Source organism: Chamaea fasciata, unplaced genomic scaffold (genome assembly GCF_029207755.1).
Source record: "Chamaea fasciata isolate MVZ Bird 193981 ecotype frontalis unplaced genomic scaffold, bChaFas1.0.hap1 SCAF_5, whole genome shotgun sequence".
In the NCBI taxonomy this organism is placed as follows: Eukaryota; Metazoa; Chordata; class Aves; order Passeriformes; family Sylviidae; genus Chamaea; species Chamaea fasciata.
In genome coordinates, this window is record NW_027094090.1 from 2411517 (window position 1) to 2428881 (window position 17365).

General features: G+C 46.6%; 1 protein-coding gene across 1 annotated transcript in view; it reads left to right on the plus strand.

Annotated features, from left to right (window-relative positions):
- Positions 1–17365, plus strand: part of PLXNA4 (plexin A4) — a 420747-nt gene that overhangs the window by 11835 nt on the left and 391547 nt on the right. The window contains exon 2 of the mRNA XM_066182659.1: positions 7013–7195. Coding sequence (XP_066038756.1) covers positions 7013–7195 — 183 coding nt within the window. The remainder of the gene's footprint in view (positions 1–7012; positions 7196–17365) is intronic.

Sequence of the window (17365 nt, forward strand, 5' to 3'; positions counted from 1 at the left end):
TAGACAGGGACACCTCCCACTAGAGCAGGTTGCTCAGAGCCCACAACAGCCCAGTGCTGCTTCCAGACTGGTCCCAGCAAAAGTGGGAACCAGAGATGGAGAACAAGCCAAAAAAAAATCTTTGCAATTGTGTTGCTGTGGCTGTGACAGGGTCAGCAGATGCTGCAAGTAGGGCTCTGCATCTCCGAGGTGTGACACAAAAAGTAAAGAAAGCAAACTTAGCACTGGAATTTTTTAAATATTGTAATATTGAGCTGTAGAAAATATGTAGGGGCTCGCTAATGGATTTAGCTTGTGCACATCTTTGGGCGCTGTAATCACCCAGAAAGGCAGGACTCGGAGGATGCTTAATTTATAGCACAAATTTACAGCACAATTCCTTTTATCCACAATCACTGATAATCACCCAGCTCAGCTGAGCAAAAGGCCTGAAGACTGAAGGAACCTGTTGCCCTCTGCAAGAAAAGCAGCCTCCTCTTCAGGAAATTGCAAATTTTACGACGTGGAGGAACATGGTGTAGACTGTTGGGAAGCCTTACACTCACAGCAGAGCAGGAACATAAATGCAGGCATAAAAAGTCTGTACTCCATTAAGATTCTGCAGCACTCTGGAAACTTGACACCAGTCCTTGAACTGGTGCTTAAACTACAGACCTAAAACCCAAATGCCTGTACCAGTTCTACTCAATTTGAGTAACTTTCCCTCTTGTTCTTGCGTTCCTGAATTGTGTCTGAGTGAAAACCTCTCAGCATAGTGGGTGCAATTTCCCTGTAATTGGTAAAGTTACTGTAACTGCACTGTCATTTGTATATGGTGACATGTAATTGCACAGTAACCACTGCTGTGGGTGCACAAGTGAAAAGCAGAGTGCAATTATAATGTATTTCCAAATGCTGGCTCTTTATCCAGCTTCTATTATATCACAGAGCACCCTGGGGAAATGGGGCTGGGTATTTTTGGATGTCATTAGGCTGCAGACCGACCGCTGGAGAGGGGCTGGTTGGTGATCTGTGCTATCTTTGGTCGCTGCCCATCTCTTTGTCCACAAAATTTGGGAGTGCAGATGACAAAGATCTACAACTGGGCAAACCTGCAGCCTTTCCCTGACCCAGTGTCAGGAACGCCTGGGATGGGGAGGGCAGTGACAGGCATTAAATTCTGGGAATGATGTGCCAGGAGGGGAAAGCCAGAGGGGCCGTGTCCATCCTGCACTGGGATTTCACAGCTCGGCAAAGCAGCAGGATGAAACGTGATGGTTCTGCTGAAGTTCTGTGGGGAGAAAGGGCAGGAGAACCAAAATCTATTGATTTCACATGAGGCAGCATGGCCAGAAGCAGAGATACTGCAGGAGTTCAGAGGGAGAGTAAATCCAGCTTCAGGAATGCCAAATACTAATGCCGTGGGCAGGACAAAGCAGTGTCCAGCCAGGAGTTCACCTTGCACTCAAACCATGCTCAAAACACCAAGAGAACGTGCACAGGCAAACAGGAGGAGCACAAGCCTTGGGTACCATCCTGCTGCCATTGGAATTTAAAGTCCTGTGGTTTGCAGGAAGATGGTTTCCATTATTTCCAGCTCCACTCTTTGGGGATTTATGGTTCACCCTTGCTGCAGGTGACCTAGACCCTAAACTTCTTAACTTGTGTCTCTCCCAAGAACTGTGAAGTTCCTTCTGAGAGGTTTTTCTGTGTCTCCCATCTCTCTAGGTTTTTAAATATCCTGTTGAGTGGACATGTGTCCACCTCCACCCTCACTCAGCCCTTGCAGCCAGGCAGGAAAGGAGATCTTGCAGTCAGGTGATGGAAAAGACCTTGGATATCTCCTTGCAAAGACTCAGATGCCTGTAACTGTTGATTTCTTACTGCTGTTGGCTCCCTGGCCCTGCTGGCAGCACAGACATCCATTAACGTGTGTTCCCTCCATCCTCTGCATCAGCCAAGCCTGAGATAACAGGAGAGAAGAGCCAAGTACCTGCCACCACATGAAGACAGGGTTGTTAGGTATTAGCTGTAAATCAAAGGCAAGACTTGGCCACTGGGACAGCCTTTATCCCTGGTGAGTCTGTGGAATTGCTTTGGAGCCTGCTGAGATATCTGGGAAAAAAAAAAAAAAGGCTCTTTGATTGAGGAGGAAGATCCTGCTGGAGTGAAAGCAAGGAGGAGTGAGGGGTGGCTAATCCTTTATCGAGGCTCTTCCCCAAATGTGGATTAGGCTGTGTTTGGTTATCAGGGGCTGTTTCAGAGGCAAACAGTGAAAGCAGATGTTTAAGGGACAACTGGTGTATTATGAGCACTGTTTGCCCATGTCCCCTGATATTTGGTGCTTCTGCCATTAGTGGGATGCCAGTGTGCTCGCTCCTGCTGGGAATGAGATGGGGACAGGCAAGGAGGTGATGTAATCAGATCTCTAACCCTTCTGCTGAATTTGGGGGTTTTGGGGAGCTCAATGAATCCCTCTGGGACCAAGCCAGCACCAGCCTTGTAAACCTATCTGCTCCAGGAGGGCTTGGATGTGTTAATTATTTATTTGATAGGCTTAATCCTGGAGAAGGCACATGCCTGCCAGAATCCTTTAAACCTGGGCCATTCTTTTGCACATCCTTCCTTATTTCAGTGGTGACTGTGACATTTGGCCATGGTGTCACAGCTGCAGATGAAGCCCTGGTTGGTGACACAGGGAGAGGTGGCAGGAGCAGAACACAACCACATAGAGAGGCAGCTGGTGGGACTGAGGAGGGCATTTAGGGAGCTGCCAATCCATCTCAGATGAAGATATTTTGGATATTCAGAGCACCTTATGAACGTGTGCTTCTGTTTCCCTGGGGCAGGGTGGTGGTGAGGAATATTCTCTCATTTGCAAGTGGGAATTCGATGTGGGATGATGAAGTGATTCATTCCAGTCCAGCATTCCAACTGCAGGGCCCCGTGTCCTCCCAAGTTACCTGCTGGGCTGTGATTTTCTGGGTTGGATTTTAACTGTGCAGGGTGTGAGAACTGCTGATATTATCCCCACCTCTTTGGACCTTCCCTTTGCCTCTCCCTGCTATCCCAGCAGCAGCTTTGGAAGTGAATTCATGCCCTCACCTCCTCCTTCATTCTGGAAAGTCGTTAACATGAAATTGCCAGGCAGAGAAGCTCTAGAGAGTTTAACGCGGCTACTTTATATCGCTGCTAGGAGTGTCTGGAATTGAAAATAAACCTGTGCTTGCAACTCCTGACCCTTTCATCATAAATCCAAACTTCCTTACATGTCTCTCTCTGCTGCAGAAGATGACTGTATTTCTGTCTCTACAAAGGCCTGTGTGCAGCTGAGAGCCACAGCTGTGCAGGAGCCGGGTGGTGTTTATTTGTAGGGTTTTGCTTGCTGGCGGTTTTTTTGGCAGATGATCCCCCAGAGGAAATAACCCAAATACGTTAAATGGAAATAGTTTTCGTGTGGCGTGTGGCTTGCTGGCCTTGCTCCTGTTTCTGGGGGAGGGCTGTCCACATGGCAAACCACAAGGCTGTGATTGCTTCTCTGGCACCCGACCAGCAGCACGTGAGTGGACACAGAGTTCTAGAATGGTTTGGGTTGCAAGTGACCTAAAGACCATCAAATTCCACCCCTTGTCATGGGCAGGGACACCTTCCACTGTCCCAGGTTGCTCTAAACCTGCCCTTGGACACTTCCAGGGATCCAGGGGCAGCCACAGTTTTCTGGACTGCCTGTGCCAGGGCCTCCCCACCCTCATCATAAACAATTTCTTCTTTAAATCTAGTGTGACTCTACCTTCTTTAAAAAAATCTGCCCCCCTGTTTCTGTGTAAATCCTTCTTATAAAGATGTGTTCTTCTGTAAATAATGTCGGGGAAAAAACCCAAAACTAAAAGGCTTAAATTTAATTTAATGTCTGTATGGGATTATCGGTTCCATTAAGGGTAGGTGTGAGTTCAGCTGGAGCCCAATCAGGTGGAGGAGGAGCTACCCAGTGGCAATTAGATTAATGAAATCTCAACAGGTTGGAGACGGGCTGCAAATCAGCCACAGGTGTTTGTGCTTAGTGTTGTGATTTTGGGGGCTGGGTCCTCCTAGGCTCCTGCCTGGGATGCGAGGGTCTGGATCTTGCAGGAAGGCAGTCTGATGGTTGTGTGGATCCTTTCTGGTTTCAAGTGCTCCAGCTGGAGTGGTTGGTTTTGGCTGTGCTCCTCCAAGGAGGATGCCTCTGACTGTGCCAGCTCTGCTGGATTCATCTCACTTCACTGCTCGTCAGAGGAATTTTCTCTGGTTTGGGGTGGAGCTTTGTACCCTGCACCTTAGGTAAGATGTCTGCTGGAACTGTGAAGCTTTTCATCGTCTTGGTGGTGGTCAAAGCTGTCTTGTTTTCCTTGAAAACTTTCCTCCCTTTTCTCCTCTTTCTGCCGTTTTGGGAGTTTCCTGCCTTCAGCCTGAAGTGATTCTTTTCAGCTTGTCAGGCAATTAAAGTGAGCACTTAGGCAGTTTGATTATACCCTTGAAAGATAAATTGTGCTCCTCTCAGAGCTTAAGAGTTTCTGGTCAAATTTGGCCTGACTTGAAGACCTGGATTCTTGGATTTTACATCCAAAGGATAATTCAGGTTGGAAGGGCATCAAGGGGCCACACAGTTGGGCTGAGGGGATTGTGTTTAGACTGAGGGGATCATCTGGAGTATGGTTTCATGGTCACCTGGCTCTGTTGGAAGCTGCTTTTCCAGTTTGGTTGGGCGGTTCCTTCTCTGCCACACCTTAAATCCCTGCTGATTATGGATTTCCATGTACCAGAGCTGGGTTGGAGATTTATCTTGGACTTTTTGCTGGCGTTTTGGCCTAGCAGCATCCTGCCTGCTGCTGCTGGAGGCTGCTGATCTGCTCCCTAATTGCTCTTTGAGCCGGTGTTTTAGCTCTGCTAAAAAGGGCAGTCCACAAACACTAATGACTCCTGTAGGCCAGAGCTCAGGCTAGCTGATCCCTCCTAATGGCTCTTTGAATTCCTCCTAGGTTTTATGTATTTATAAACACATTTAGGACGCATTATTCTTCTATTCAGCAAAACCATCTGTAATTATTGCCCGTAATTGCTGGGTGAGGATAAAATGAATCAACTTATCAGGCTTTTACTGCTGGTGAACTCAAGCAGGGAGCATCACTTTTTTTTTTAGCTGTGTTTCCAGGAAGATGAGAGTTGAGTCAAAGAAAATTGTCGTGGTCCTTTAGTACTGATATATCAAAACTAGGCAACCTTCCTGTACAGTTAATTATTGCTTTTCCAGGCCTTAGTCCAGCAAAACATTTTAAGTGGATGCTTAACTTGAAATCTGTGAGAGGCCCCAGAGAAGTTAATAAAGTCCAACTGCTCTGGCAGTTGTGCGCTGGGATATTTGGAGTTTTATTTGATTTATTCTGTGGAGATCTGTGACCTGTATTAGCTTCACCTGCCTTGATGGTGCCTGAAGATAGAAGAGCTGTCTATGCTGTGTTTCTGGAACTCCCTGAAGCCCAAAGAAACACCCGTAGGGATAACTGGACATGACATTCATTTAAGTGAAAGGATCCCAGTGGAGCATCTACCTGGTGAAAATGCTGTTGAGTTCAAATGCAGTGGGTGTTGGAGCTCAGGCAGCAGTATTGATGAATAGGGGTTTTTCTCTGGTTGTTGGAAGTTCATGGATATCTCCAGCAAAAGCTGGAAAGCCCTCATGGTAGCTGTGCAAGCTTCCTGCCTCTTCAAAGAACTTCAGAGAATTACAGCATCCCAGTAAGATGGAAAAATTACAGAATGGTTTGGGTTGGAAGGCACCTTAAAGAAAGGAAAGATGGGTGCTGATGTCCTTACAAACATTATGGAACTCTGGGCACTGAGTATTTTAGACTTTCTGTGCTGACAGGCACTGACCCCCAAGAAAACACTGCATTTGACCTGAGGCCTTGGAAAAGGCTTCCAAAATTCAGTGATAGAACTGGGATTGTGGGTGTGTGGTTTGAATAGAAGTGTGTGATATCACATGGTGGAAAACTTAGAGTTTAAGGTTTTAGAATATAGTAATAAATATAAAACAAGACGGAGGTTTTAGGGCATAGGCTGAGTCCTTCTTTTTCACCTTCTTCTTCATGGGCCTGGGTGGTATTTTGTAATTGGGTAGAAAAATCCTCATTGGGGGCCACGGGTGGTTGGTTTTTGGGTTAGAAGTAAAAATAATTTAGGTGTCATTTCTTAATTGGACAGTTTGTTCTTAAAGGGCCTTGTAGAGAAAGATATAGGGGCCATTTTTTACTTTGTTAGCTAGAACTCAGAGTCTGTGAGACTGTAATGTAGGTAAGAATTAATAAACATCTGAGTCTGAACATGGAATACTGTCTCGAGCATTCAGTCTCAACTCTGGGAGAAAAGAAGATAAAAAGCAACATTCAATGGTGCCTCCTGTGTGAGGGCACCTGTTAGAGTGAGGATCACCCTGAATTAGATGGGTGAGGAGTCTTTAAGAGGAATGGGTGTTAATGTGTTTGAAATGGGCCTTAAAGTCTCTATCAACCACAGTCTTGTCTATTTTATTTGCCAGTGCAGATTTAGCTCAGTGCTTCTTACTCTGGCTCTATGGGAATGGTGTGGGCTTCTTTTCTTTTTCCTTTTTTTTTTTTTTTTTTTTTTTTTTTTTTTTTTTGACAGGACTTAGGTATGTTTAAGACATTTTCAGCAGCCTTTCACTTGATTGGTGAGTCTTGATTGGTAAAGCAGTAGGAAAAAGGCTTAATGTAATGTATCCTGCCGGGCTGTCATTCAAGAGAACCAACCTTCCAGTTCTCCTTCTGGCTGTAACTCATTGTGCAACTTTGGAGAGGTTTGTGTTTTTTTTTTTTTTTTTTTTTTTTTTTCCACCTCTTTCTCCAGTCCTCCCTGATTTTTGTCAGCCTGCACAAATTATAGGCATGTTACACAACGGGTGGATACTTCCCAAATGGCTTGAAAAATTGGTGTCGTCAGCTGTTTACCCCCTTCTTCTTTTTTTCTTTCTTTGCAGCTGTTAACAATTGATGACAATTTCTGTGGCCTGGATATGAATGCCCCCTTGGGAGTATCGTCCATGGTGAGAGGGCTCCCCATTTTCACTGAGGATGGGGACAGGATGACCTCGGTGATCGCTTACGTCTACAAGAACCACTCCCTGGCTTTTGTGGGCACCAAGAGTGGGAAGCTCAAGAAGGTAAGACCTGCGTGGTCCTCTTACTCAGATTCTCATATTTTTATGGTGATTTAACTGTTGCATTGAGCATGAGCGCAGCCCTTGTCCTAAGGTGCTCCTGTTTTGAGGATAAGAAATGGTTTGGTTGGCAAAAAACCCTGTGTTTCACCCTCAAGGGATAGAGATGATCTGAGAAAGGATAAAATCCTTCTTCCAAACCGTTATTCATCAGGAAATTAATGCTTCAGAAGTCAAACCACAGCCCCAGTTGCAGATGGACGTGATGTAATTTGCATCCAACAGAATTTTCTGTGTTCAGACCGACTCTAATTGAGTCGTTGATCACAGGGTGTCTGTGCACGCTGGAGAAAAACTGATTTGGGCTGAAGTTTGGGAAACAGGATTCATGCTCTGGACGTCTTTCTTCAGAGCAGTGTGACTGGGTTGTGATCTCACCATGAGCCCAGCACGGGATTAGCAGCTGCTAATTGACGGCAGGCTGGGGGTTTGTGCTGAAGGAAGAGGGTTTGCATCAAAGGAAAGCTGTGTCCTGAGCCATAATGAGCTTTATGTTTATGGTCGATGCCACACAAACGGAATCAAGAGTGTGTTTGTGTTCCTCTCTGGGCATTCTCACTGGAAATGAGAATGCATGGCTGGGGTTTGCCTTGAGAAGCACTCAGAGGGGCTGGAAAGGTGGAATCCTCTACCTGTGGCTTTCCCAAGGGAAGAAGAGTTGTTGGAAATGAACTAATGATGGGCACTGCCTCGGTTTCAGCCCCCCTGTGCCAGTCTCACAATGTTGGTCTGAAAGTTCAGCCCAGGAGGGTGGTAAAACATTTCCTGTGCAAGGGGATGGTGACTTTGCCATGGTAATGGAAATGGGGAGAATCTGGGAAGGGAGGTTGGGCAGAGCTTTGAGATGTTTTAGGATGTTTCCTCTTTAAACACCTTTTGCAAGTAAAGACTTCTAAGTTGGGGCAAATGAAGTGCTGTGAAAATGTGACCCACTGTGGCTTGTGGGGAGTGAACGGAGCTGTTTGCTCATGGATGCTTAGGGGTAGTCTGGAATCTCTGGTTTTATTCCTCTACCTGTTTCTTCACTTGAAAAGCGAGTCTGGGTTGTAAATTCAGATGGCATTTCCCCCATGCAGAGGGAGGAATGGGATCCTGCCCACTGGCAAATGTCTCTGGCTTTGTTCAAAACAGAGGAAAGGCTGCTCATGTTTTTGAAAAGAAAATATGGTAGGTTTTTTTTTTTTTAATTATTATTCAGGCATGTGAAAAAGGAGCCAAATTGTTTTTTAAATGGTCATAACAAAAATAATCTCCTCCACTGGCTAATTAGGTTTTGCTTCCCTGTCATGTGTGATATCATAATAAACTGTTCAGTTCTCCAGTAATTCTCTTGGAGGGAGGGAAATGGGGTAACTGAGATCTGAATGATAAATATCAAAAAGACCTAAACACTTAATGACTGCTCTCCCTGCTCTCACAGCTTTTGGTTGGGTTTTTTTTTTGGCTTCAGGAGAAGAAAACTCAGCCACAGCTCTGTCTTTGCCTTTGCAGGTCGCAATGCAGAATCCAAGATCTGATTCCTTTTTAATAGGGAAAAATAGGAGAGAAAGCTTTCTGTGCTTTATGGAGTGTGGTAGGGAGCAGGGATCGCCTTATAGGGTAAAGAATGAGGAGAGGAGGGCTGAAGTGGCTGATGTAATTTGAGAAAGGGAATAAAATGTAACTTTTCCTGACGTGCAGAATATTCTGCTTGGGGTAGCCCCCACATTGGGTGAGTTGGAGCAGGGCTGGAGCCTTGGGCTGAGATTTGCTCAGGTGAATAAATTTCCCTCAAAGAGGTAGAGCACAAAACAAAATGGGGCTCCCCTAACTGTGTGTGATTGTTTTGGACCAGTTGATCCAGACTCCTGGAAACCTTTAGGTGCTGTAGGTTCAACCCAGTCCTTGCTGTGACTTCTGCAACCCTTGACTCTCTAAGTTTGAAAAGACACATGTCTGCCAGGGAAAAGCTGGAGCTTCCTTTGGAATGGGGAATGTAAACCCCCTCCCTCTGAATTGCTATAATTTTGAAATTAAGGGGCTTTCAGGCAAAGATATGGGAATAGGAATAACAATTCTTTACTAGGAATATTAAAAATAAAAATGTAGTAGCACAAAAAAGCAACCAAACATAAAAGAAGAACCATGACAGAGTCAGACCACAACCTGACTCCCTGTTGGTCAGGGTGTTGAGAGCAGTCCAAATAAATCCTCCTGCAGTGACAGATGTGGTTCTGCTGGAGCAACGATCCTGTAGCAGGGTGAAGTTTTCCTCTGAAGGTCCAGTGGTGCTGAGCTGGGTCTGGTTTTCCTCTGGGAATCCAGTGCAAACGGGCTGTGCTGGAGTTCCAAATCTCAGCTTTCATCCAGGTGGGAATGCTGGGCTCCTCCCCCTGGGATGATGTAATTGTATCAGCCGTGCAGTGAGCCTCGATGGCCCATGGACAGAAGATTCCCCTGGAGGGAGGATGGGTCTTGGAAGAAATAAAGAAACCTTCCCCAACTGGTTTTAGCAGTTGGTCCATTAACAGAAGACACCCAGCCCCTCCCCCCAGAGTCACGTGGAGTTGGTCATAGAAGATTAAAAAAATCCCCAAAATACCACATCCCCAACCACTTTCAACGGATGATAATAGGATACATACTTTTGGTTACATTTTGCATTGCAACTCAAGACACTCTCCTCCTCACATTGTCCCCCTCCAGTGTTCCCAAGGGTGTCCAATCCTGGGACAGCAACCTGTCACCTCCTCTGGGTAGTTTGGCACTCAGGATTTTCCCTTGATGCTCCTTGATCCCTGCCAAGGGCATTTTGATGCTTTGTTTTCCACCTTGGCTCATCAGTCACGTGCTGCACTGGGATTGCAGCTCCAGCATAATCCATGGTTTTAGCAGGAAGTTTGTTTTCTGTTCAAAAACAGTGGTAAATTGGAGTAAGCCTTGTAGGATTAGATGAAACTCTTGGACAAATCCCAGGAGCTGGGATATTTTTTTTTTGTGCTGTTGGGTCCTACCAGGCGTGTCACACTCTGCTGCTTCTCCTGGTGCAGTGCAGCTCCTTGGTCAAGCTGCAGTGGAATATTTTGGATGGCATGAAAGAGGAGTCCTGAGATTATCCCCAAGATAGAAGGATTTATTCTGTGCTTGGAAGACTTGCTGCAAATCATTACAAGATGGTTTTGGAGAAACTTTGCTGCCTTTTTTTTTTTTTTTTCTCTCTGCAGTTTCAGTATTTTCCTCTCTGTGTGGGTTTTTTATGTATGAAAGTGGCAGACTGTGTATCAGATTTTGATTTATGTGATCCATGAATGCTCTGCAAAATACCTACAGTCATAAAGCAATATCTGTTAGTTGATATACAAATGTCACATGTGTCAAAGGAATTTATCCAGTGGCATACACAACTGAAGGAAAATATTGTGCTTTACAGGAACGTATCATTAAAATGAATACTAGCAGAGTATCAGGAATCTACCCATGTAACCAAGACAACAAAGGGAGAAAGAAAAGGAAAAAAAACCAAGATAGAGATAGGGTAGGGAAAGTGTGAGTGAAACCGAATGACATGGTTGGCCTGAGATATTTCACTGCCCCAGGCAAAATACATTTTGCAACCCTTGCTCATTCACAAAGCTCCATGTGCAGTCCATCAGGATGGCACAGAATAATATGCTGGAGAAATATTCCCTCCAATTCTGCTGCCTTGTCCGTGGCACAGCCTGGCCCTGCAGAATGAAGAAATAAATAGGATAAAAAATGAGGAGCTTCAGAAAAGGAAAAATTCTTCCCGTCCGTATCTAACACACAGAAACCACTGTCCTTGGATTAAACATTTATTGGGGTTTCGTGGCTTCTTGAGGATGAAGAAGTTCAGTCCTTTGCTCTGCCAGGAACTTCCTGATGTGTCCCCATGTCTCATTTTCTCTCCTGCAAATGGCAGGGAGTATTTTCCTTGCTGGAGAAAATGAATGCATTAAGTGCTGTGAGGTGTGTGAACACCTCAAACAGCTTAACTCAACAGATCAGGTGGGATGGAAAACCAGCTGCTGACCACTTGTGACATTGTTTAATGAGAAATATTTAATCTTGCTGTGCTTTGGTTAGAGCCCAGTGATCTCCTCCTGTACTGGCTGTCCCATAGTGTTCCCACGTGTCTGCACTACTTTGGTGGTGAGTGTTCCCACACCTTTAGTGTAATCCAGGGATCCTGATGGGCTTCCTTGGCAGTGAACCCCTCTGTTCCCTGGGGAATGCTTCAGGCAAAACCCGTGGCTGAAATGCAGTTGGCAACCCTGGGAGTTTTTAGTGATTTCTTTCAGGAGATGCAAAAAAACCCCCAGCTCACTGAAGTTTAACAAATGTCTGTTTTGTCTCCCTGCAAACAGCACAGGAGCTATTCCAGGGGATGTTCTCCCTGCAAACCACTTTCCTGTAAAACAGCCAGGTGCCAAAATTTCCTGGCTTTCTATTTTTTCCTTTGCTCACTCTCTCAATTCCATGCTTGGCTCTTCACTCCAGTGGCAGGAGAAAAGCAGGGATGTACCCATGTGCTTGGTTTGGATTTTTTTCCTGTTGCCACTAATACCTCGCATCACAAAGGGAGTGCAACAGTATTCCATATTCCTTGTATTCCTTCCCCAGGCATTTAATTTATGGGTCACTGCTTCTGTGCAGATAATTTCCAGTCAAAGAAATACAACTTACCTGCAATTATTCTGTGTGTAGGTGCAGGTGTAAAGGGAGAGTTGAGCTTACAAATGTCAGCCTGAGAGCAACCCCAGGAACTGCATTTCTCACAAAACAAAGTTCTGATCTATTTTGAAATGTTTATTTGATAACGGAGCAGTAAAATTTTCATTTACTTCAAACTTCCCTGTAAGAAATTGTTTGGTTTCTTTTTATTCCATCCAAATATTTCACTCAAAGACTTTTCTATGCTGAATTCCTTGCAGAGAGAGAACTTTAGCTTAAAAAACCAACACTTTCACTCTGTGGGCTGTATTTCATTTTTCATCAAATGCAATCAGTTTGTGGTCTTTGAAGAGTTTTTAGATGTGGGATGTCGTGTGGGGTGAGGGCTTTCATTCGGATCAGACAGCTCCGGAATCTGGCCAGCACTTCCCACCAGGTATCAACTCTGTTTAGGAGAACATCGTCAGTATTGCCTGGTTCCATGGGTTATCCATCCTCTGGATACCCCTGGACCTTTGGGACTGACCCCGCTTTCCTTGGATGCAGAGACAAAGCACCACAGAGAGAATTTAAAATCTGAGAGCTGGGGTTTGCAGCTCTCATTTTGGCCCCTCTCACAGCGGTGCTGGGCAAGTGCTAAGTTGTGAATGGAAGTGTTCAAGGCCGGGCTGGATGGGGCTTGGAGCAGCCTGGTGGAGTGGAAGGTGTTCCTGCCCATGGAATCGGTGTCCCAGTTCCAGCCAGGGGGTTGGAATTTACATCTGAGGAGCTGGAGCTGAGGTTCCAGCACTGGGAATGTCAGTCTGGTGGTAACTGCAGGCACAGCCGGAGATCCCCACTGCTTCTCCAGGCCGGGGGGTTCCTGAATACACACAAAACAAGAAGCCCTGCTCAGTTTTGCTACTCCCTGGAGGGAATTCTGCAGCTGACAGCTCTGTGTGAAAGCCAGCAGGGAAACTCAGCTCCCTTCTCCTTCCCTCTGCTGCCTTGAAAGACACGGGGTTCTTTTGAATTTTATTTTTTTTCCCCCAACTGTTTGGCAGGTGGACTTGACTGCTCTGAAAACACGCTGGAGAGGCTCTGGCTCCTGCTGGGAAGATGGTTTCTGCAAGAGGAGCTGGTTCACCCTGGCCTCTCCTCACAGCTGCCTGAGCTAGTGGGAGTCCAGGTGCTTCACTGGCTTGTGATGGAGCGATGCTGGTTCCTGTCAGAATTTGATGTTTGCCGTTGTCTGTGCCCTACCTGGATGTGCAGCCTCTCTTTGAGAGGTTGTTGCCAGCTTAGATGCCTGGAAATCAGTTAATTTTTCTGGCTGAAGCACTCAAAGTTGTGGTGTTGGTAGCTGTGGTGAACTCGGCTCTTGGTACTGGTGCTGGGTGAAAGGGGTGGTGGGAATCAATGTAGACATTGGGCAGTGGCACAGTTTCTCCTGGGTGATGTAATAATCATTGTCTAGTGATCATAAAGTCCTAAAACATCACCTAAAAGGGTGGATTCTGTTCCCATAGGTGAAATCAAACATGCAGGATATACAGATAGGGGCGCTGCAAGTAGATGGAGGGAAGGTGATTACCTTGGGCTCAATTGCCAGGCCACATCCAGATACTGCACCCAGTTTTAGGCTACTCAGAACAAAAGCTTTGTGGACAACCAGAACAAGCTCAGGAAATGGTCAAGAGTTTGGCCAGCAGCTGGAGAGCCTGGCCTGAGAGGAGAGGATGAGAGAAATGAGCTTGTTCAGGCTGGAGATGGAAAAATGTGGAGGGACCAGGTAGCAGCATTCCCATGCCAACAGGGAGGTTATTGAGGAGCTGGGGTCAGGTTCTTCATGTTGGTGAGTGAGGAGAGGATGTGGAACAGCAGCCATAAGTTGGCATGAAAAAATTCCAATTGGATGTAAGGGAAAGCTTTTTGTCCATGGGGACCTTGAAGAAGCAGTTCCCATTCTTGGAGACTTTCAAGGCCAGAACAACCTGGCCTGATCTCACAGCAGAGCCTGCTTTGAACAGAAGGTTGGGTTAGAGACCCTGCGAGGTCCCTTCCAGCCTGGCTTAGCTGTGCTCCATCCTCTGCCCTAAACCAACATCAGAGGAGCTCTGGCCAGGCTCTGCTGCTGAACTGGTGCATCCAGCACTTGTTTGAAATACCCACTAAGGGTTCCATCACTGCAGGTGGCTGCTTTGCCTTTCACATCCCTCATTTCCATTGCTCTGGGACTTCCAGCTACAACTTGTTCCAGCTTGTTACAGCATCTAACTGCAGTAGGAAAACTCCCTTTTTTTTTTTTTCTTTTTTTTTTTTTTTTCCCTCCTCCCATGACATGAAGGCTGCTGTTCCTGGGAAGAACTGGAGCCTGCTTTTTGGAAGACAGCAATTAATTTTCCATGTCTCTCCTTCAAGTACCCCTCTCTGCTTTCTGACTACTCAGCAATCTCCGTGCTGGTGTGCGGGGTTTGGCTGAGCTGTGCTTTCGCTGGGTGCTTTTCCTACGTGTGTTGAGTGCTGCTCTTTTTTTTTTGGGATATTCTGGTGACTCAGAGTCTTGTCAGAGATGGGATCTTGTGATCATGCAGTGAGATTTGCAAATAACTGTCTAATTCCTCCAAACTCTACACCAGCACTGCTGTGCTGTGTTTTTACTCCCAGCTCCAGGAGAAAGAGCAGGCTCCAGTGAGCCCACTGCAGCAGGCTGTACCTTCATCTCTTCAAACCCTTCCTCTAAATGCAGCCTGCCTTGGACAGCTTTGCAGAGCTGGATTTTTTCCCCACAGAGGGCTGAGGATGTTGCCTTGTGCAGGTAGGGGGAATTGGTGATAAAACCAGCCACGAGGAGACAGGTAAACAATGTCCTGCTGGAATCTATGGGTCCTGCAGCCTCCTATGGCACAGCTGGCTGTTCTGCTGGTTGTCACCTGCCCTGTGGTGATTTTCTGCATGGTGTCAGCAGCTCTGTGGCGCCTGCCATGGCTGTGCTGCTGATGGAAATGGTGCAGGAGTAGGATACAAGGAAAAAAGCAAATTCATTCCCATGTCCCTCTGGTCCATTTGCTTCTCTTTGTTCTCAGAGAAGTGCTGTGGCTGGAACATCAGGTGATCAGCTTTGGTCTTCACCTGCTCCTTCTGCTCTCCAGGGTGACAAAGAGAGGCTGTTTAGCTCTCCATACACTCCACTGGATGCCCGGATGGATGCCCAGCCAAAAAAGCTCTTGTGATGCCTTCCTCCTCTCTATCCCCTTCCTTTTTGACTGGGATAATGACTTTTCATGGAGCCCTTGAAGTGCCTCTTGCATCTGCTTTTGATTTGAATGCCTCTTGCCTGCTGACCCTTCTTAAGGGAAGTCAGCTTAAGTGCGGTTCTCCTAATTAGTTTTGCTTTAATTTAATCTTTTGAAATAATTTTATCAAAAAGAGGAAACCTTCTCCCCACTCCCTCGTTTTATCGGCTTGTTTTCATGCATGGTCTCTGGGTTTGTTTCTCTATTTCCCTTGTCTCCAGATAGGACATCATTTGCATATTTGATTAAGCTCCATATGTTATCAGGGAGCCAGTTGAAAGAACAGCAAGTCCCTGATAAGGCACTGTGCATCCATCTCTTCTTTCCACCGTCCTCTGCTCCGTCCCCCTCACCACCTTGCTGCCCTATCTGTGCCCAAAATCAACTCCTCAGTCTCTCACCTCCTCCCTCTCCCTTTGGCAGGTGACTGATCTCTGCCTTCAGCTGCTGATAGGGGAAATGCAGACATCACAATTTGAGAGCTCCTGTCCTTAGGAAGGGATGGGGAGAGGAACTGGGCACTGTTGGGGATGTGAACCCTGGCAGAGGGATCCAGGTTCAGTTTCCTGCTCAGTGGCAAGCGGAATTTGGGCCAGCCATGTCCTGGAGGGCATCAGGCACAGCTTTGCTGGGTGCTTGAGGGAGGGGGTTGTCCGGCCTTGCTCACACTCTGAGATCTGTGTGCAATTTTGGATGCCACAGTATAACAAAGATAACTATAAAGCTGTTAGAAAGTGTCCAAATGAGGGCAGTGAAGATGGGGAAAAGGCATTTCGGGAGTGTCTGAGGTCGTTTGGTTTGTTCAGCCTGGAGAGGAGGGGTCTGGGGGAGACCTCATTGCAGCCTGCAGCTTCTTCCTGAGGGGCCGAGACTGGGCTCTTCTCTGTGTGACAGGGACAGGACCCAGAGGAACATCTGGAGCTGTGTCAGGGAAGGTTTAGCTGGGAGATCAGGGAAACGTTCTTCCCAGGGAATGGTCACAGCCCCAAGGCTGCCAGAGCTCCAGGAGCATTTGAACAATGCTCTCAGGGATGCACAGGGGGGAATTTTAGGGTGTCTTGAGCATGGCCAGGAGCTGGACTGGATGATCCATGTGGGTTCATTCCAGTTAAGGATATCCTGTGATTCTCTGAAGCTCTTGACAGGGTCCCATTGTGCCCATGGGGAATGTTTTGCACAGAAGTTTTGTGCCCCCACTCTTTAGGTTGACTCTGGCTTTGTTGAGTCTCAGCTGGGCTATTTCCTGCAGGTCTGGGCTGACACCTTTTGTTCATCTCTCAGGTGCTGGAAATCGAGCAGAGCAGAGACAGCAGAGCAGGGCTGGAGGGGCTGAAAACAGAGTAGCCACAGATGCATAATTTTGAAACGTATTTTGTGCAAATATATGTATGAAAGCAAAAAATATCTCTTAAGAAAACACATGCCTTGCAGGTTTTGTTCTCTGACTATTGCACTATGAAAACTATTTGCCTTAAGCAGCTCCCCCAGCCCACCTCTAGGAACCCTCTAATTTGAGAGCAGCTGTGGGACACCCCTGAGGAGATACAGGGGAATGCTTATTTAACAGGAATTTTCTCCTCCTTGCTGCTGATGTTTAAGCTGGGGGAGGCTTCGTTTGGTTTGTGACCCATAATTAGGCATTTGTGGTGGCGATCAGAGTCCAACTGCTGGCCTGGCAAAGGCAGGGCGAGTTCATAGCAAACAAAAGTAGTGTAATTAGTTGTGCTGCTGGAGCTGGAGAAGGGACCACAGCTTACAGGAGGGGAGCCTTGGAAAAAGAGCTTTTCCCTCAAATGACAACGAAGTGTAGGAACCAGAGGTTTGATTTACGAGCCAGCTTTTAATTAGGAGGCAAAAAGGAATGTGCCTCCATTTGTTAGGATAAACAACGTTGGACTGGGGGTGGTTTGAAGATCTCTGTCCACATCTCCCTGATGTCCTGATGTGTGGCAGCCCCTCTGATCAGTGCAGAGGTTGTGAACCCCTGTGAGGGAACTTCAACGCCACCGGCATCTCCAGGAGCTGTGTGTGCTGCTGGTGGGGCTTGGAGAAATAAAAGCAGGAATGAAATCCCCCTTCCTCCTTCCCAGCTTGAGCCCTTCCCCTCGTGCTTCTTTCATTTTGGTTTAAGGACTCTTTGGCTCTGTCATGTCCCGTTCTGTGGGTG